This window comes from Callorhinchus milii, unplaced genomic scaffold, assembly GCF_018977255.1.
Source record: "Callorhinchus milii isolate IMCB2004 unplaced genomic scaffold, IMCB_Cmil_1.0 Scaffold16, whole genome shotgun sequence".
Lineage (NCBI taxonomy): Eukaryota > Metazoa > Chordata > Chondrichthyes > Chimaeriformes > Callorhinchidae > Callorhinchus > Callorhinchus milii.
This window is the reverse complement of record NW_024704757.1, coordinates 2,623,850-2,645,773: the sequence shown is the minus strand read 5'-3', so window position 1 is coordinate 2,645,773 and position 21,924 is coordinate 2,623,850. Positions and strand designations below refer to the sequence as shown.

The window sequence follows — 21,924 nt, the reverse complement described above, 5'->3', positions numbered from 1 at the left end:
TGAGACTGAGCCTCATACTAGAAACTGTAAAGGTGACTAAAAATGGCTGATCTTAATTTACAATTCACTATAAATAATATTGCGACTATTCCCGACATACAAATACCTTAATCACTTAATAAACGATTTTGAAAATGATACTTGCCTTAGACATCGGAAGGTCACACTGTGAAATGGTACTCCTTCAAGCAAAACAGAATGAAAGAATATTAAAATGTAATGCCTTCTACTGCTATAATCCACCGAGTCAACAATCAGAAACATATAGCAAAAATGTTCTGAAATGGTCAGACCACACATTAAATAAGTTGAAAATTAAGACAACATCATCTCCCTCTCGGCCCAATTCTCTCACCCTAATCGTCCTCTCTCCACCATGGGCCTGTCTTGTTCTTTTGCCAACAAGCACTGATCTGCTGTGTCCCTTCCAATCCTCCAGCACTCCGCCACCCCGCCCCTTACATGGTAGAGAGATTTATTCCGCTCACCCACCACCACACCAGCAAAACACAACACAAGAATTTAGCCGATGTGGCACCAATCACACCCATTTGGAGAAATGCCAGTTGTGGGAGTCGAGGGGGGGAGGAAAGAAAAAACAACACATTTCTATGTGTGTGAGGTCACAATGATAAAGTGACTTCACAAAATCAGCTTAACTGAATTTCTTTGGCTACTAAACCAGGGCGAGCGGCTGGTCACAGGCCACAGTCATCACTGGGCTATGCTCATCTCCCTCCCTCCCACCCACCCACCCGCCCGCTCGCTCGCTCGGTCGGTCGCTCAGCACAGGCAGGTGCTGACCAGGGCACAAGGAGAAACCCCCTTCTCTTTTCTCCCGGCCCCTCTCTGCCCCCCGGCCCCTCTCTGCCCCCCGGCCCCTCTCTGGCCCCCTGGCCCCTCTCTGGCCCCCCGGCCCCTCTCTGGCCCCCCAGTCCCCCTCTGTGCCCCCCTCCACCCCGGCCCCTTTCTGCCACCCCCTCTCTGTCCCCTCTGTGCCCCCCTCCACCCCACCCCCTCTCTGCCCCCCTCCACCCTGACCCCTCTCTGCCCCTCTCTGCCCCCCTCCACCCCGGCCCCTCTCTGCCCCCCTCCACCCCGGCCCCCCCCCCTCCACCCCGGCCCCTCTCTGCCCCCACTCCACCCGGCCCCTCTCTGGCCCCCCAGTCCCCCTCTGTGCCCCCCTCCACCCCGGTCCCTTTCTGCCACCCCCTCTCTGCCCCCTCTGTGCCCCCCTCCACCCCACCCCCTCTCTGCCCCCCCTCCACCCTGGCCCCTCTCTGCCCCTCTCTGCCCCCCCTCCACCCCGGCCCCTCTCTGCCCCCCTCCACCCCGGCCCCCCCCTCCACCCCGGCCCCTCTCTGCCCCCACTCCACCCCGGCCCCTCTCTGCTCCCCCTCCACGGCGGCCCCTCTCTGCCCCCCCTCCACGGCGGCCCCTCTCTGCCCCTCCCTCACCGATGGCCCCTCTCTGCCCCCCCTCACCGATGGCCCCTCTCTGCCCCCCCCGGCTCCACGGCGGCCCCCCGGCCCCTCTCGGCCCCCCGGCCCCTCTCGGCCCCCCGGCCCCTCTCGGCCCCCCAGTCCCCCTCTGTCCCCCACCCCCCGGCCCCCCTCTGTCCCCCCCCCCCCAGCCCGGCCCCCTCTGCCCCCCCGGCCCCCTCTGCCCCCCCCCCCAGCCCGGCCCCCCTCTGCCCCCCCCCCCCCCCCAGCCCGGCCCCCCTCTGCCCCCCCCCCCCCAGCCCGGCCCCCTCTGCCCCCCCCCCCCCCCAGCCCGGCCCCTCTCTGCCCCACAGCCCGGCCCTCTCTCTCCCCCCCCCCCCCCTCCATCCCGGCCCCTCTCGGCCCTCACCCCCCCCCCCCCCCCGGCGGCCCCTCTCGCCCCCCCCACACCGGCCCCTCCTCCCTCCCTCTGTTATGTCAACTCAACTTAATGTAAAAAATGCAAATAAATATGTAGTTTTTTTTAAATTAAAGCAGGTTCATAACACACTCAGTGACCGATTGTGCTCACATTTAACTTCTGCTGATTTCCAAATTGTTGGTCTTGTTTTTCGACCTATCTGAACTCATTGTAATGTGCTGATAACAATCTGTAATAAAATTTTGATTTTATCACGGTGAGAGAAGTTCATCAGAGCAGAGTCTAACCCATGTTGTGAGTTATGAGACTCGAACGGAAATAAAGTTTTTTATTTGAACCAGTAAACCAAGCATATGTTAGTGGAATCATGAAATTACATCTTTAAATTCCCTTTGCCAAAATAAATATATACTGACTTATGTAAATATATAATCTTATGTAAAGTTTTTCTACCATTGCAATTTGCAGTAGCCATTGTTGCTTGTTGGAAATGGCAGAGCCAAAGGTATTGAATGCATTAATATGGGTGAACAAACCGGTCAGAAAGATGTCAAATAATCTGATATATGGATCTTAATACTGGATCTTAGGAAGTACACAACAACCATGGGTTGTCAGCCTGACTCAGTTTGTAGCGCTCTCACTTCTTTGAAAAGAAAAAGGAGTTAGTTTCTCCCTGTCCTGGCCATAATCCTTCAAATGAAATTGGTCACTCACTTTGCGGATGTTCGTAGGACAATGCTATGTGAAAATTGGCTGCTGTGTCCACCTACAAAATATGCAGTCACTGCACTTTATGGAAAATTCTGTGAACTGCTTTGGGACATATTCTTGACTTGAAAGAAGGATTGTTATGTTCTTGTACATCGTAAGCAGTCTATGAAATACAAAAATCATATTTATCCTCCACTTCTTGATAAAATTAATTATTTGTCTGTAATTACAAATCTTATTATGGAAAAAATTCAGTCAAGTTGTTGAAATTAAATCCAATTTTTTCAACAAGTTTCAGGTTTTTTTGAACATCCCCCCCTTTTTTTCAAGTTGAAGTGGAATAAACGAATTAGTGCGGGACTGAAATGAAACTTTCAGAAAATTTAGCTGATCACATAAACAAAGATAAGACGGTGTAGTTGGTGTAGTGAACTCAAATAATTTGATCTCCGTCTTTTCTCCCTTTTCCCCCCATAAAATCCAAAGATTGGGTTCTTAGCAAAAAGAACTAAAGTTTGAAGCTTGGTGTGCATTCTAATTGGATTTTAACTTGGATCAAGAGAACCAGAGTGATTAAAAGTATCATCTCCCAGCCATACTGTGGACATCAATTGGTAGATGTACTCACTGCCTAAGTCCTACGGATCCAGAACATCACAGGTTTGATGTGTTGGTCTTGACTAAGTTAAATCGGCTGGGAAAGTCGCTGCCAATTGGAATCCATGAGTAAAATATCAGTTGTGCCTCCCATTCCTGATTGCTCTCCAGTGAGTGGCTGATGTAAGGTCCATGTTTGAACATGAGATGAGGATAGTATCTGCCTGAGGTCGCATTGCAAACCTATTCTTGCTGTTACGCTTGTGTGAAAATGGCCATTTGGACAAGGTACTGGCAGGCTGCTGGCACATGTGAAACTATATCTAGCATATATCATGCTAGGATTTTAGGATTGGGAGAGGAAAATTATTTTCAATGGCTGGTTTCACAAGGAGTATTGTATTATCAACTATTTATATTTGGTTTGTGAGTGCAGCCCAGGAACAGTGCATTGTGTCAGTATTTTGGTCACATTTTCCTTTGATCAGTCAGGTGTTTGACATATGTAGCAACCCATCACCATTTAGTATCCAAATCAGATTGAGTTCCAAATATGTGTACCATATCCACATGGAAATTTCCCTGTGTCTGGAATGGAATGTGGACTATCTCCTTGGAGGGAAGCACCTTGCTTATCCCATTCCAGAGAGCATTAGGCATAGGTGGTTTTATTAATAACAATTTATTTTAGAGCAATGAGAAAAACAAATTGGAGACCCATTGGGTCAAATGTGCCAAGTGTCATTTTTAGCTATTAAATAAATGCCTTTAGTGATTGGTCTCTTTAGCCAATCAATAAAGAATGCATTGATGGTGCCTTCTCTGGGCCTGGTGGTTTGATTTTTCATTTTATATTTTTGGGAGTTTTGGTTGTGAAATTTAGTACCAGTATTTTGTGGTATTGCATTTGACTAATTTGTAGACATCAGTAATTCAATTTAATTTCAATGTCAAGTGTTGTCAGTAATTATCCTGGACTTTCAACTTTCAGATGCACTAAGAAGACTGATTTTTGACAGAGAAAATCGTGAGTGATTTTGACAGAAAATTGGCATTTCGTAAGAGAGGTGGAAGGGGAAAGAGCAGTATTTTTTTAAAAACTAATTGGAGGGACTTAGGACCTTGTAAGTTTGTTGCAGGAATGAGGGTGAATTGATCCGTAGAATAATTTTGAAAATGGACAAATTGAAAATATTTTTTGTCGGGTGGATTAATTTCATGTCTTTCCAAGCTGAAATACGATAGAGCTGTCTGTCACCACAGACAGTTGCATTCAATCATCTCTTCCTCTTTTTCTTCTGTTTCCCCCTCCCCTATCTGAGTTCTGATGTAAGGTGTACGTTTTTGCTTAGACAGATATAATTGTCGATCAGCATTATTTTATTGTATTTCTGAAGTGACATGGTAATGCAACTTTTATTTTAAAAAATGCAAAATCACAGCAACGGTGGTGTGAATTTTCCATCGGGCATAACAAATTATTCTTAGATTTCACAGTTAATGGCAGATTGGAAAATGCCATTTATTTATTTTTACATCAAAAAATGTGATATGCATATTGCTATAACATTTGACAATCAAAGAAATATTTTATACAAATCCACCATTTGTAATAGAGAGGGGGGAGAATTTTTTTTAACAATTAAGCCAATTTTATCCTTTTTATCAAATTTCTACTTGTGAGTCATGCTAATTTTGTTAGAATATTTTTTGGACAAAATGTATCTGATCTGGTAGACATTTTTGAACTAATTCATGCATCATGCTTGTTTAAACTATTGTGGAAAAGTTACCATAACTATAGATTTAATAATATAGAATATCTGTATAATTAGAGATTTTAATATGAAATTTAAGTTTAAATGATTTGAAAGGAATAGTAAATTCATTGCTAGTATACAAGAAAACCTGATATGATAAATTGTCAGAACTAACAATTTATATTTTCACAATTGGTCTGGTTAAAGCTTATTATTATCTAGTTAAGGAGATCGGTTAAATTGAGATTTCTGTCCAAATCCTTGACTTTCAAGAAACGTTTCCAAATCTCTTGACAACTCGCTCCATTATCACATCAATAAAATTCAGACAAGTATCAATGAAGCCTGACGATGTGACTATAATAAGGGGCTGAAATATTGCTAACCTATCTCTATAATCTATGATAATATAATAATATGAGGTAAATCTCTATAATCTAGAGAATAGAACTAGAGATGCTATAGGTGGTGGCTTGGTAAAAGATCACAGAATAACATTAAAGTGGCATACATATATTTGGCTGTCATTTTGATGTCTCCCCTCCCTTGAATTTTCTTTTGACTTTTTCTTGCGTGTCATGGCTTTGGTTACTCATGCTGGTGTTACGATTGCATGAACACGTGCCCACAACCTGTGCCGTGCAAGTGTGCATGTCTTGGCTGATTGCTTGGCCTTGATGGGCATTGGGGCTGTAGCACAATTCTGTTTATGGTCTAACATCCAGCTGTGAGACTCTGGATAAAGATCCAAAATGGAAATCCTTCCTTTTTTCCCTCCCTAGTCCAGAGGTCAAATGCTTATTGAGTTGGGATTGAACATCAGAAGTCTCCTAGTTAGCAACTAAGCAATCGTGAATCTTGGCTGCACTTTCAGTGACCAGTTATAGAATACTTCATACAAACTCACATTTACATAGAACCTTTCATGTCGGGATGACATCCAAAGATGCTTAAAAATATTGACTTGCTACGGGGATGGATGGGGGGGGGGGAATAGAACACATATTTCTGCTCATTTTGGGTGTCACATTCAAATAGTTTTTTCACCATTGCCATGCTAGAGATGGTGAACGACTACAGAAGTCACTTCATACCCGGTATTAAAGGAGCATTCTTTTCATGAGTGGATTCTTGGACCCTAAAGCCAATATTAGGCAAAATGTTTAACAAACACTCATGGCATATCCAGTTTATCATGTTTCAAATCTATTATTTCGTTGTGAGGAATGGAAAGAATGATAAACGCTGAAGTTTTTTAAATAATGGAAATTAAACTATGGCAAGATATAATGGAAAAGTAAAGGTAGGTCGTTTTATTTCTTTCTTAGAAAAATTGTAAATGGAGGTTTTTTTTAAAACAATTGTTTTCTGGTGCTGAGTCCTCCGCCAACATAGATTTAGATTCTGTGATGATCCATACTTTCTTCTTCCTCTCCCCCGCCTCGCTCACTCACTCTCACACTCTCACACTCACACCCTCTCTCTCTCTCTCTCCATGCCCTGCAATAGATGCAATTACATTTATGAAAACATAATTAGCCGGGGTGAGCCAGCTGTTAAGTAGAAGTGGTGTCATACAACACCTAGAGGTTTATTGAGTCACGTCTCGATACATTTAATGTTGCATTGGTTGAAACAACTGTTTCAATCTCGCAATTATATTATTATTATAATGATGAATGAGGTACAGACCAATGGCAGCTGGCAGTTGGATTCGGGTGATGTCATAAACTGCTCAGCCAGAATGATGTTTGAATTTTGAGACTGGATTTTGTTTGTAACCCCCTGGCAAGCACCTTGTATGTTTTGTTCGATGAATCTGTTTTATAAGAGATATTTTGAGATAATCACGGCCCCTTTTTGATATTGGAGTATAGTGACCATTAATTTAGGACTTTGCAAGATACCAAGCTGGGTTTTGCAGGGTTCTTTTGGATGGTGAAATATGGAATATTTCATCCAGTTGTAATCGATCTTAAAATCCGCAGGAGGTCTAATCAGGTGAAGTATCGTCTGTTGATACCAACAGTAAATCATTAATTTAGATTTGTTCAATAAATTATTTTAGTGGTGAACACCGTATGTAACGGGAGGAGCTGTTGTGACAGTCTATTGCGAGGATGAGCATTTTCAGTTGGTTTGTGCCACAAGACACTTTTTTTGTTGAAATCTAAGCAATGCTCACTTGTTACCGAGACTGCACGGGCATGGTGTTGCGCCCAGTTAATCCCCTTACCGTTGAGGATTGTCATTGTAGACAGTTTAGAATAGGAATCATTTAACTAATGGAATGTGGAATAAATTTGTTTCACAATATGGAAATTAAATGTTTTTTGCTACTATTTAGATACATTCTTGAGACCCTCACCTGAACTCCAAGGTATTGGCAGAAGTAAGATTGAATTAAGTTAACAAATTAAATTAAGTGGAAATATGCAGATGTAGAATTTTTCTTCCATGATTGAGGTATATATTTTTAAAGCAATAAATAAGTTACCCACTTTAATTCTCACTTATTTGCTAACTTTCAATTTGTATACATTTACAAGTATACAATAATTATTTTGTCATCCAGAATGTGACTTCTGGATAACAAAATAGATTATCTTATACTTGTACCTTATGCTTGTGATGTATGTTTGGACTCTGCTCCAAACTGACTCAGCTCACAGCTGTATTATATCCTTATTTAATACAGAGCATTATAAGTCTGGTGTCATTATCTGATATTTCCTCCCCAAACAACTTAATACCATTGAAGTCCATTTTTTTAATAAAAGAAAGCAAAGCTGTTTTTTTAAAGGAAACCGACTACTAGGAATGATAAGTTATGGGGAAACATTAAGCCATTTTCTGTTTCAACCTTTATTCAACCTTTTGCATTGCAAACTCGTGCAGAGAATGAAGAGTACAGAATTGAAAGATTGTCTTTAAGGTAAAATTATCAGATATGATTAGTAGCAATCTACTGAACAGAACAAGCTTGTTGGATAACATGTCCTTTCCTCGTAAGATTCATTATTTTCTTAAAGATCAATTGCATAAGATGCGTTTAAAACTTTGATGCCAGTTGCTTTGATTGGTGTTTTTGCATTATACAAGCAGTAACGGTTTGATTTCAAAGTTCTAACCACCAGCAATATATTGCATCTACGGGATTAAGTGAATACATTTATTGTAGATTTAATGTAGATTATTTCTTGGAACCTTTCTGCTAATTGTTAGACAGTGGTGGTAAATGGTCTCTTAATAGGTGTTACGCTACACAGGCCAAAGGTATAATACATTAGTAAAAGTTGGGAGGATGTCTTAAAGGGCTTCAGAATTCATTATTAAGTGGCTATTTGTTGGGGAATGTGGCAGCTCAGTTGCTCACAGCTGTGTCTGCAAACAGCTACAAAAAAAAGACTGATTTTGTTTGTGGTATTGTTGGCCAGCACACTGGAAGAAATTCCCTCTATTGGAATGGTACCTAGGGATCTTTAACGTCACTTAAATAGGCAGACTTAAATGTCGACTCAATTTAACGATGGCACCTCCAGCAATGCAGTGCTCCCCCAGCACTGCATTGGAGCATTAGTTTAATCTGTGTGAGTTTAAAGTTCCAATATTGGGCTGGAACTCGCAACCTTTTTACTCTGAGATGAGGGTGAGCTAACTGAGCCAGACATTCCACATTGGAGCTCTAATATGCAGAACTACAAACTGGAAGCATATGGACATAACCTTAATCTCAGCCTTGCTTTTCAAAGAGAAAATCACATGTGGTGTTCCCATATGGCCCTCATCACGTGTATTAAAAGTCGCCTTCACTCTCTCGAATGCACACTCTCCCTTGGGATGTGTTCTAGGGTCCGGGGAAGACTAATAATGGTGTGAGGAAAAAGTATAACGCTTTACAGGAGGTTAAGACGGCCACCAAGTTAAGATGCCTAATGAGGGTGAACAAGGAAGCTAATTTTTTTTAATATTCTGCGTAATTTTAAAAAAATTCTATGTATAACTTGTACAAGATTGGGATATTATCAGTATCCTAGTAACTATGTATAGGCTGAAAATTTGCATTGTTGGTGATAATTTAACCAATTCAAGTTCTGTACTGCTGGGAGCAGTCTCAAAAGTATCTCTTGGGTTGCTTGTCTTGCAGCATTCATTTATTAGTATTAATATTATTAATCAGTGCTTGTACTTGTTTAGTGCAATTTGTATCCTGGGATTATTGCAATATCCCACTTTGGTTCACAGTTAATAGATGAACTAATTTCCTTGGTAGTCGTGGAAAAGCAGCCTTGCTTAGAAGCTTGGGATTTTAGCTTAGTGCTTAGTCTTCACACGAGCCCTTGCACTAATGGGAGCTGTAGTTACTATCTGGAAAGCAGCTAGGTATACTTATACATTTGATTAAAGGCACAAGAATGGCAGATATAAGTTGTTGCTGCTATTGAAGACTGGTATTATGAAGCATTTGTAGTTTTTCTATGGGGTTGTCTGGAAATTAAGTTACTATTGTCTCATGTTTGAGATGTAGTCACTTAAATGTAGATGTCTGTTCTGATATTTACGTATTCCTGTACGGATGTAATTAGGTCATCATCTTCAATGCAAAACATTTTTGAGGCCTTACATTGTCATTTGGCATTTCTACCAGATTCCTGTTTATATATAGTATTTATATTCTATTTGTATAAATTCTATAAGTGGTTTTGTGACCATCTAGAAAAGGGGCTGTTTGAGCTGATCTGTTTGATCGAAATTTATGGCTAATGTAACCCATAAGATATAATTCTCGTATTTCAAGTCATTTTTGGAGTGACCCACCAGAAAGATGTTTCATCTGAGTTTCACAGGTGTTTTTTAAAAAAAGAGTAGAAAAGTAGCACATCGAGATTGGTTAAGGGGGGAGGTACTAAGGAAAACTTTGAAACTGACGTTTTTAAAAAGTATTTTTTTTGTTCTTTCAGCTGGGGATACAGATGATCCCCCACGAATTGCCCCAAATCCAGTCATCAATGGTAACGTAGCAATGGCAGATGGACACAACAACACAGAGGAAGACATGGAAGATGGTATTATTTTACTTTAGTCTTTGTTATGAGGCAAGTGACAGCGTGCTTCTTTTTGCTATTCACAGTTAGAGTTGCCTACAAAATAAAATTTCTATTGAATCTGGCAGACACTAGCTGGCGGTCAGAGGCCACATTCCGTTTCACCGTGGAACGGTTCAGTAGGCTCAGTGAGTCGGTGTTGAGCCCTCCTTGCTTTGTACGGAATTTGCCATGGAAAATCATGGTAATGCCTCGCTTCCACCCTGATCGGCCCCATCAGAAGAGTGTTGGTTTTTTCCTACAGTGCAATGCTGAATCAGATTCCACGTGAGTAAAAGCTCGGGTTTCTTCTCTACAAGTAATTCTGACTGCAAATAGTTTGCTATGAGATAATTGGCTTTTTAAGTAGTACATTAACACAATTTGGCTAGAGAAGAGTAAATTAAAGTTCTATTTATTAAGTTATGTATCTAGCACCACAGAAAAAATCTCAATGGGTCAGTTATCAGTTTCTGCAACTAATGGATGTTTGTGATTAACATTAGTAACTTACATGGGTGCTGCTTTCTAACATATGCTAAATTGTGGGGAAAGTCCAGAATTGTGAAATGCCCCCTACTTGCTGCTGCCGATATGGATTAGCAGGAGTAAAAATACCCTTATTTGGTCAATGTTGTGTAAAAGTAACTGGAAAAAAATAATTTTATAGAAGATTATAAAACATGAGAAAAACCTGTTCATCCTACAGTATATTGGTAGCTTATGGTATTAATGGTAATGCTTTGCCCTTTTAATTGTGAATTGGATAGTTGAGTGTTTTTTAAACATTGCCCAATTGTATGCATTCTAATGCATTCTTCGTGTTTCTTTACAGGTCATGGTCTTGTCATGCTCAAGCAGTACTAAAAATAATCAACTACAAAGACGAGGAAAAGTCCTTTAGTCGAAGGATAAGTCACCTCTTTTTCCACAAAGAGAATGATTGGGGTTTCTCTAATTTTATGACTTGGAGTGTAAGTGAATATTTTTTTTTTGGTACCAATTTTTGTGTTTTTATCTAATTTGACATCTTGTCTGAATTATTGTGAAGAATTTTGTTTTACAATTACTTCAGGACATTTCTGGTTAGTGACCCCACAGTGCAGTTGTACTGTCCCATGACTTCAAATGTTAACTGAATGATCTCAACGTTCCCTGCTGCAGTAATCCAAGAAGGATGCCTATGTGTCTTCAACTCCATTAAAGTAGGAAATAATTCTTCAATTTGGCCGTCCCAAACATCTGGTTCCAGGTTACTTGTGCTGGTGCTCTTTGCTGCTAGTTCCACAGGATGCACTTGTCAGCTCACAACTGTCTTAAGAAGTTCAAGGGATCCCGTCAATTTTACAAAATGTCAGTTTCTCATGAAAATCCAAACGTTAATGTTTTGCATAACTTTGCAGTGGTTTTGAAAGCTTAGTTCCCAAATGATGATCGGTTGCCCTCCCATTCAGCAACTCTTTTAAGAACTGCAGCAGTTATCCCAAACTTAAGAAAGTGTTCCCCACGTTCTACCTCCACAGAAATAATCGAACAAAACTGTTTCAAGAATTTTGTATTCTTCATTCAAGCATTGAGTCGTTGCGTTAAGTATGATGGATCTACTTTTCTGTTTGAACGCTTTGGTTTTTATGAGTCAATTCAAATCATAACTATTACAAAGTCATCCATGCATTTTAAATTGAGCAGCTATGATGCAAGTCATTGAATTCAAAGGAATAGTTATTCAGTATGCTTTTTAAATGTTGTAGGAGGCAACAGATCCTGAAAAGGGGTTCATAGAAGATGACAAGGTTACATTTGAAGTATTTGTTCAAGCTGATGCACCGCATGGTGTTGCGTAAGTATTAACCCCAGAAAATGTACCCTCAAAATAATTAACCTGTTTGCAACCAAGTCACAGTAAATCTATACTTTTCTAGATTTATTTAAAAAATAATTAGACTTGTAGTCGATGAGTACCATTTTCTAGAATGTCAAGAAATGCTAGCAGAGCTCCCATTAGCTCTTGGGGATAGATCTGAAAAAATGGTTAGTGACATAAATGTCCAGAAAATGTACTTGGACAGAGTAAATCATTCTCTTAACTCCCTTCTGCATTAGGAAACAAAAATCCCATGGAAAATACATTGAGGTATTGGCAAGAGTGAACTTTGTGTTTGGCTTAACATCAGCACCCTTGAGTGCCTGAGTTAAGCCAAACACAAAGTTCACTCTTATCTCAGTGTACTTTCTGTGGGATTTTAGCAGAACCAAATGTTTTGATTTCTCCAAATTCAAGCACCTTCATTGTGTTTGGCTGGTTAGAGTTCACTCTCAAACTGGATGTTCTGTATGTGAGGGAAGGTGCTTATCTATGTCTAAACATCGCCAGCCTTATCATTTTTTGCTTGTGTGGGGCCAACATGCTATTTACATGATGGTAGGTCATGGGGGGTGGTAGGGGAGAGGTGGGGGATGCGGAAGGGAAATGCAGCAGTGTTGCTGCCTAGATTACCTATCTTTTAGAGTAAAGGGGAAGGGTCTTTGTCACTCTAACTCCTAGCAAAGTATAAAATATGAATTGGGATTGGCTGGATGTTATGTTTGTAATTGTGTTATGAGGAATTATTTCATTATTAGAAGAAGACTTTGAGCTGATTATATTGATTTTGAGAGTTTTGCTTGAAATTGATTTCAGGTGGGATTCTAAGAAGCATACAGGTTATGTGGGATTGAAAAACCAAGGAGCCACCTGTTACATGAACAGCTTATTACAGACTTTGTTCTTCACGAATCAGCTGCGTAAGGTAGTGTACGATTGGGTCAGTAAAGTGTTCAGCAGCGTATCTTTACTAGAGTTTAATCCTTAAGAAATGTGTTGTACATATATCCTAGCTTTGTTTGCACACAACTCCCCAAACTGACATGTAAACTGTAATGTCGAAATGTTTCTGTTGTATTCACTTACAAAACGTCACCGCAGTTTACAGAACATACTGCCTGTCCTCCCGACCTAGAAGGCAGTGTATCAAATGCAAAGTTTATTTGTTATAAATATTTACAATGTAGTTTTAAAAAAATTAAAACATTTCATCGTTTACTGAAAGCACAATCTGTTAATCAAAGTGGACTTGTTGTTAATGAAATGTCACATACCCTTTCAAAATGTAATTAACATTTTGTGAAAAAAACAGTATGTCAAATATGTAGCATAAGCTAATAATATGATCAAATAAGCCAGTTTCATAGACATGATATCTTGCTTTTGTTTATAAACTACTTGTGAGCAGCATTGCTCTGTCTCCCACTAATCTCTAGCCAATTTAGCAATAACTCAGTTAAGATGCATTTTTGAAGTGTTTTGCACTTAAGGCTCTCCAAATGTTCAGTATGTTAATGCAAAAATTGAATTCACTTTGTCATTCAGATGGGATGGTTAATGGGAGAAAGATAAGGTGGAGAAGGGGTATTATGATCAATCTATAAAACAGATTGAATATATTAAGGGAAGCCCTTTGGCTTTCTTTGTAGATTAAGTACTTTGAATGTTAATTATTAACGTCTGTCCAATATTTACAGACTAGCTAGCCGATAAGTATCGACAACTTAACTTTACTAATCAATTGATTTTGTTTTATGCATAGGCTGTCTATATGATGCCAACAGAGGGAGATGATTCATCAAAAAGTGTCCCTTTAGCATTACAAAGGGTTTTCTACGAATTGCAGCACAGTGACAAACCAGTAGGAACTAAGAAACTAACAAAATCGTTTGGGTAAGTGAAAAATACCATGCAGTTAGAAATCTATTGTACAGGTTTATCTTGCCTGTTATTTTAAGGACCCAACACCAAAATTTGTTGTTGACCGTAGTTCTCCCTATAATGATATGACAATTTGTTGTGAACTTTGTTCAAAACTCAAAGCAATTTTGACATGTCCGGCTTGTCTAATGATTGACAATCCTGGCAGTGCTTGGTATTCTCCTGTGTTGAATGTTTTGGTTTCTAGGTGCTTTTTGTTTTCATATAATTGTCAACAATATACATAGATATACATTTCACGATATACAAATGATATACATTTCATATAATTTATATTAGATTGTATTAAATTGAGAATGAAGATAATATCTACAAAGAGCAATTGTACGCTGCTTAGTATGCATGGGTAAAGAGGATACAGAGAGAAATATTGATCTTAGTGTTAAGCACTCATGCATAGATCACATTTTCATGACTTGGGATTCACAAATTATATAGTATTAACCAAGTCTTTTTAACTTGATTAACTTTCAAAATATATGGTAATCATACTGTATATATCCGACAAAAAGTTAACTACAAAATAGCAATGTTTTTGAATATCAGTCTTGCATAATATCAACCTTCTTGTGTAGGTGGGAAACACTAGACAGTTTTATGCAGCATGATGTCCAGGAGTTGTGCAGGGTGGTGAGTATTCTTTACAGAGCAAACTTTGACATCAAGCTTTGACTATCATTAATTATAAGTTGAGGACTTGTATTTGGTCGTAACTGTTGGATATGTTTTGAATGCATTTCATAAGGTCACTTCCATGCCATGAGTCTCGTTTTAAAGTTTTCCTGCCTGCTGGAATATGTTAACCTGTAGAATATTCCTGATTTCATATCATTTGACTTTTATAAAATAATTGATTGATGCTCTTAACAACAAAAAAAAGTGTTCCTACTTTCCATCTTGAAGCTTAATCTAATTGAATAACATTAAGATTTTGTGTTGCTTGTATTGTACCTGAAATTATTCTTAATTTCTGTCCAAACGGACCCTGTCTACAATTGGTACATTGCATAAGCAGTCTCTTGGTCTTTTAGTGTAGCATGGAGACTGAACATTTGTTGATTTTTAATAGGTTACAAAAGGAAATTGTGTTTAGAAAGTTTTAATAATGTTCTGTACTTAATGGATCTGGATGCAATTACAACACAATTATTAAATTTCAACTTTCCTTTACCCCCCTCCCCTCTCCCTAGCTACTTGATAATGTTGAAAACAAAATGAAAGGGACCTGCGTTGAGGGCACAATTCCGAAATTGTTTCGAGGGAAGATGGTGGTATGTATTAATTGCAAAAGCTTATTTGTGAAGTTGGGATCAATCCTGAACCTTTATTGGCAATCTTTTACATTTTTGCTTTCGCTGTTTTCAGTCGTACATTCAGTGCAAACACTTGGAGTATCGATCTGAGAGAATAGAAGATTATTATGACATTCAACTCAGTATAAAGGGAAAGAAAAACAGTGAGTAGTATACCCATTTACAGTTTCATTCATGATTAAACTTTTACAATCAGAAATCGACAGTTTTCTTTTACCTTGTTCTGCAGTTTTTGAGTCTTTCAAAGATTATGTAGCCGTGGAACAGCTGGATGGGGACAACAAATACGATGCTGGTGAACATGGTTTACAGGTAAGTCCATCGTAATTTGGCATAAAACGCTGGCAATTTTTGGGGCCATTACAATTATCTGTGGTGCTCAGCAATCCTGGTTTGAGGTCTGATACCTGGGGAGGAGGGGGTTTATTAAATGCTGCCAGTCTGAGGGAGAAATTCAGAATTGTCGTTTGGCACAAGATGATGCAAGTGACACAGCTGGAAGGTTTGTCTGTCATATTAACATAATACATCAGGGATTCTGTATTTTGTGGTTAAGTGTTGATGGAGTGCACAGCCTATACAATGTTTCACTGTAAAACCTGATGATGAAATCCATAGTATTTACTGTGTGTCTGGAGATCATCTTTCTTGACATGGCAGACCATGCATGTACACATACTCAGTCAGTTGGTTGTTTGGGGGGACACCAGCGCAGGGCGGAATGGTTCTTTTCCCCCCACACTACATTTGAAAACCTGGAAATCGGCCAAACACCAGCATTGCTGGCCAGTGTTCTAACTGCTACAGGAGGTCACACATTCACAATCATACATACAGCGGAGAGAGACGCACAGATACTTGTAAACACAGACACACATATAGAGGAGATACTCAAAACACACACGCACAGGAGAGACGTAAATACTCACACAGACAAACACGCACTCGCACATATCGACAGAGGAGAGAGAGCGAGACACACGCAGACAATCTCACCAGCGTGGTCTAAGGGAGAGCAAAACCAACTCCCCGCTCACTGCACATCCGGAGCTGCTCCACCCACAGTAGCGGCATTGAGCAAACAGCCACCAGCAGCGCGCAGAGGACCGGGGCTGATCTCACTGTGTTTGTACGTGTTTGTAGCAGATTCCATGGCAAAATGTCTGTTGGCCCAGGTCATAGCGCTACCACAGCACCTGGAAATTATAATCTGGTCAGGAAAATCAAGGAAATTCAGAAATCTGCTCCTGCCTAACCCGCCCCATCATCGAAGGTTGGCCCTTGAGCCTTTCTGCGCCCACCCTTTGGAACTCCATCCCACCATCCCTTCACTTTGACTCCTCCATTGCCTCCTTCAAGGCCTGTCTCAAGTCCCTCCTCTTTGACCGCGCCTTCGTTCACCCTCCCTGTCCTCCACCCCTCCTGATCCCAACCCCTAGCTCGGGTGCAAATCCTTGACTGTCCAGCGCCTTGGGATGTCCTTCCAACGTGAAAGGTATTATACAAATGGAATTTCTTGTTGAAAAAGAAAATCTCAACTGCCTTGTACACTCTGGACACAATTCTAGACTGGCTGAAATGTTCAGCTTCTGCCAGCTGGCTGTGTGGCCAGGGAAGTGGAATAAATGATTCAGGTTTGTGATCAATATATTGGCATTGCCTGAATATTGTAGGTCTAATGTATGCTGCTCATGAGGCATTCTGCAATAGTATTCTCATACATTCTCCACTTCTCAGAGTTGCTTTAGATTAGTGAACACACCCTACAGTGATAGTCACCAAGTACCAACATCTTGACTGGGCTATACATGCAGTCCCGTCTACCATCACTAGCATGAGCACTGGTACTTTTCTCTTGTAGGGTTGGAAACCTATTTGGAGGGGGAAATGACCCAGGGAGTATGAGACTTAATCAACTGGTACACTTGAACCTCAAGCAATTTGGCTGTTTCTGAAGTTTTTACGAAGAATGGAATACACTACAGAGAAGCAAGAGTATGGACTTTAAACTTTGGCATTTTATCTTGAATCCATGCAGAATGCCATTCATTAGTTGCAGGCACTTCTGCAGACATTGCAACTTGACACCTGGGTGGAACAGAATGAAACGATACTGAGAAGAAACTATTGACCTATTTTTTTTTAGTTGGAGTAGGAGATGGGCTTTGCTGCTGCTTTCTAAAATCTGAGGTTCTAAGCTTGACCAGGTTTCATTTCTTTCACTCCCCACACTTTCCTATTATAACCGCATATCATTCATGTGATTCAGGCACAGGAAGCTGTATTCATTCTTATTGACATTTAATGGTTCTCAGGAACAACTGATCCATTGAGATTCACTGTAGAAAAGATCCTGATATCCGGACTCAGGTTGACAAATTGGATTTGGCCTAATAGCTCTAAAGCTTTCGACTATCTTTGTTATTGGAAGACCTATCATAAAGGAACAAAGCTGCCAACATTTAGCCTTCTGTATTGATGAAAGCTTGTAGATTAAAACTCGTCTTGGCAGGTAAAGCACTTTGTTCATTAGTATACCTTTTGCTTTTGATTTTCCTGATGGCAGATTGGAAGACCACAATGAAAGGCTAGAAAACTGAGAGAAAGGTATAACTGTCACAGTAGTAGTAGAACATATTCCAACCTGATTTAAGCCATTTGTACATCCAGCTATATAAGTGCCTATTTCCCCAAAACGTGCCATAACATTGCGTTCTTGTGACACCCAAGTTGTATCGAGACAAGAGAATTGATTTAGAACATGAATATTATGTAGTATCAAAAGCATTGCTTGCCTCAAAACAACCAGTGTGGTATGTTGGTCATCACATGTTTTATATAAACCAAGTAAGTATAATTAAAACCTTTGGGAGTATAGGAGTAACTGCTATGCAAATGTAAGCAAAGAAATTAACTATTTCAACTGCATGAAGTGCATGGTATTTTCATGAATTTGACCTCTATGTAAGTTTTCTTTTTGTTCTATTTGCAGGAAGCTGAAAAGGGTGTGAAATTCCTTACCTTTCCACCAGTGTTGCATCTACAGCTTATGCGATTCATGTACGACCCGCAAACTGATCAGAATATCAAAATAAATGACAGGTAAGAAGATCGTTATCTTTACTCATGTTAATTGTGTACAAGTGTGCATTGCTAATAGGTAATTGTCAAAAACAGTTGCAGTATCTTTTGTTAATGTGAATACTAATTGTTGGTCTGCCATTTTAACAGTTTTCCGGTAAGAAGATTGAAAACAATTGTGTCAACTTGTCCCTCCCTGTTCACTCAGTTTTTGATTACATTTTGGGGCCTTTTTCTGAAAGATGGAGATTTTTTTTAAAGAAGCTCCATAGCTGGCAGACTGTTATGTATGCTATTGATTTACGAAGTCCCGGTTTCTGTATTTTACACCACATACATGCTATCTTATTATAGTTATGTTTATTGGTAGATTTAACTGAGTATTTTTATGTAATTTTCTCACTTCCTCAAGTTGCTTCATGGTGCTTGTCTGTAAGTTGTCTCTACAGCATAGGAGAGAGCAGTTGTGGGGAGAATTGTGCTCCCCATAAACAAAATATTGGGCTTTTGCAAGCTTGTGCTTGAAAAATACCCACTTCGAAAAAAAATCCCAGGCCTGCGCAGGTAACTCAATTATTGTCTGTTGGAGTTTCGCCTCATTGTGCTGTGCTGCAGTGGTTGATAGTTTGGATATTATTGGCGGTGTACCTAACAGACTGTTTCTGGAACTTTGCTAAATAGACCTTGTGATCTCTTAAACAATGAAATTGTGTTGCAAGAGTAAAACTGAATGGTGGGTGGGTGGCAAATTTGCTTTTTCTCATTGTCGGCATTTTTCTTAAGGGCTTGAGTTAGTGCAGTCTTGGACTTGTGACAGTTTTTGTACTCTTTATTTTCATTCACTAAAGAAAGACTCAGTCCAATTATAAAATTTCATCCTTCTAAGCTTGGCCAGAAGCATTTTAAGTTTCATGATGAGCATTGCAACAGCCTTGTATAGATGGCTCGAACACTGGACAGCATGTCAGAGCTGATGCCTAAAAGCTTCTTAAAGGGGAAGGGCAAAGTCTCTTTTGAGCATAATGTGTACAGATGTGAAAAAAATTAACCTTTCCAGTTAATTACATCCAGGGCCTTCATTATGCTTATCAAGGACAAAAGAATTAATTTTAACATTTAAATATGTAGGCGGTGGTGTCAGCTAAAATGTCAAATGAGTTGCATTTAGGAGTTATCACTATTTAAACGTGCAATGTGATTGTTCATGTGGTATACATACGTTGTGCAATCTTTAATTTGCTATATTTAATATATTTTACCTTTTTTAGACCGAGACTCTCCTGTTTGGCTCCTGTCAGCGCCGCCACACCTCAGGCACTGACAGCATCACCATCCATGGAAGCACTCCACCTTACTAACTCAGTCCGGAACCTTGGCATCTTGTTTGACCTTCAACTATCCTTTCTACCCCATATCTGTGCTATGATCCGATCTGCCTTCCCCACCTCCTCAACATCGCCCGGCACCACCACTGTCTCACACCGCAGGCCGCCAAGACCTTCATACATGCTTTCATTACATCGAGGCTTGACTATACAAACTCCTTGCTTGTCGCCCTCCCCAACTCCTCCCTCCATAGGCTGCAGATCATCCAGAACTCTGCAGCCCGTGTCCTCTCCCGGACCAGGCTCCATGACACTATCACCCCCATCCTCACCCAACTCCACTGGCTTCCCATCACACAGAGGATACAGTTCAAGATCCTGGTCCTCAACTTCAAAGCTCTCCATGGTTTTGCTGCCCTCTACCTCTGCAACCTCCTAAACCCCTAACATCCTGCTTGCTCCCTCCACTCAGCGGGCTCCGGCCTGCTTCACGTTCCTCGCCTCGCTCACCCCACTATTGGCGGGAAGGCCTTCTGCCACTCTGGCCCCACCCTCCGGAACTCCATCCCGCAGTCCCTCTGCCTCACCCCCTCTTTTTCCTCCTTCAAGACCCATATCAAGACCCTCCTCTTCGACCGTGCTTTCAATCACCCTGTTTCCCCCCCTTGCCCTCTACCCTCCCCCATTCTGACCCCTAGCTCGAGTCCGTAACTCTGACTGTCCAGCGCCTTGGGACGCCTACCCGACATGAAAGGCGCTATACAAATGTAATGTTTTTAGAAGTTAGGATCTCTTTCATTTGCTCTTTGGCATTGCCTGGTCAATATTTCCCTTTAAACCTGAAGGTTGTGCAGACATATTACAGACAAGATTATTACTAGGTGATGACAGACTACTTTAAAGAAGCTTTCTATTGGAATCAATTTTGTAAAACCTCAAGTATTACCTAACTAGCATACCAGTACAATTTTGTGTGTACTGGCTTGGGGTCTGCAGTTGTAATACATTTGTGGGAAGAAAAATAGTGACTGAAGCCAAGTCATTGGACAAAGTTGGAGCTTTTGTTTGATTTTAGCTGTAATAATATGGAGTATCAAAGTGCTTTTTTATACTGTTGCTGACAAACTGCATTTGCAATGTTGGTTAGAATTTGTATTACAGTGTTTGTGCCCTACCAGATCACTGTTCCTTTAAATGTATTTGAACATGTTTTCTTTTGATGTGCAGTAACCAGATCGGAATAGCACATTACGTAACCCCAAATTACTCCAAACTGGCTTTGAACTTGCAATTAAATTTCCACATTTGCTTAAAATGTAAGCTATGCAATTTGTTTCCTGTTTCAGTATTTTCTAAGGGCAATTTCAATTTTATTTCTTAAGGTTTGAATTTCCTGAGCATTTGCCCTTAGACGAATTTCTGCAGAAACCTGATCCCAAAGATACTGCTAATTACATACTACATGCAGTGTTGGTGCACAGTGGAGACAACCACGGTGGACATTATGTAGTCTACCTAAACCCTAAGGGTGACGGTAAAGTGAGTATAAACCGCTGGTAAAGTAGCTACTGTATTTTGTCTTTGTTTAGAGAAATTTTGCAAATGTTTAATGTGGTTAAGGTAAAGGGTGGAGTTTGAATTGAATCAGCAATGCATTTGAAATTCCTAAAACATTCTTGGTGGTTTCTCCTACCAAATATTTTGCTTTTTAAAACTCCTAGCTGCTGATTCAAGTTGAGGCATTCCTTTTAGATTACTGGGAGACGATTAATTTTGATAGATGTATAACTTTACTGTTCTCTTTCTTCCTCCCTTGTCCTCCCTCTAACATTTTCCCCTCTAGCTACAGGAATTTTTGGATCCTAGGTCTCTGTTGATTTATTTGAATGATTGAAGTTTGTATTGTGTTTTGATATATCATTTATATGGGAGCATCCAGGAGAGAGAGAGTCCTGGGCATTGCATATTATTTGAAAGCATTACTCTTGTCCTTACGAAAAGGCGTAAACCTTTGTTCTCTATGTAACCTGGTTATCCATTTGCAGTTCCTCACAAGACCAACACAAACATCTGTGAAAGAGGGATTGTCCCAGCTCTCCACAGCATGCAACTGGAATAGTTCTCCTGTAAGCAATATTTCAAATAGAAAAGGAAGATCCTAGAGTATTTTCCGAAAGCGCTTCCGATGACTAATAGGGAAGGGTTAGTTTCTTTATCCATCTTAGGCCCAGATAAAATGATGCCGATCTTTTAAAAACAAAATTGTATTATGCTGAAAAGTGCAAGTTTTTAAAGATTAGCTTTGATTCATGAAGTTTGCATTTTCACCATCCTTTTCTGCAAGAGTCAATTTATATACAGCAGCAATTTAGCACTTGTGCA

General features: G+C 40.2%; 1 protein-coding gene across 6 annotated transcripts in view; it reads left to right on the top strand.

Annotated features, from left to right (window-relative positions):
• The first annotated feature begins 9,822 nt into the window (after positions 1–9,822).
• The window catches only part of usp7 (ubiquitin specific peptidase 7 (herpes virus-associated)), a 32,903-nt gene continuing 20,801 nt past the window's right edge, over positions 9,823–21,924 (top strand). For 2 of the 6 annotated variants that reach the window (XM_007904898.2, XM_042340947.1), the window contains exons 1-12: positions 9,823–10,000; positions 10,108–10,306; positions 10,854–10,992; positions 11,770–11,858; positions 12,699–12,807; positions 13,645–13,775; positions 14,399–14,453; positions 15,014–15,094; positions 15,189–15,279; positions 15,366–15,448; positions 18,129–18,238; positions 20,925–21,081. In XM_007904898.2, coding sequence (XP_007903089.1) covers positions 9,958–10,000; positions 10,108–10,306; positions 10,854–10,992; positions 11,770–11,858; positions 12,699–12,807; positions 13,645–13,775; positions 14,399–14,453; positions 15,014–15,094; positions 15,189–15,279; positions 15,366–15,448; positions 18,129–18,238; positions 20,925–21,081 — 1,287 coding nt within the window. In that variant the 5' untranslated portion in view covers positions 9,823–9,957. Of the gene's footprint in view, positions 10,001–10,107; positions 10,307–10,853; positions 10,993–11,769; positions 11,859–12,698; positions 12,823–13,644; positions 13,776–14,398; positions 14,454–15,013; positions 15,095–15,188; positions 15,280–15,365; positions 15,449–18,128; positions 18,239–20,924; positions 21,082–21,587; positions 21,669–21,924 lie in introns of all 6 variants that reach the window. The other 4 variants (XM_007904897.2, XM_007904896.2, XM_007904894.2 and 1 more) reach the window with 4 other exon arrangements.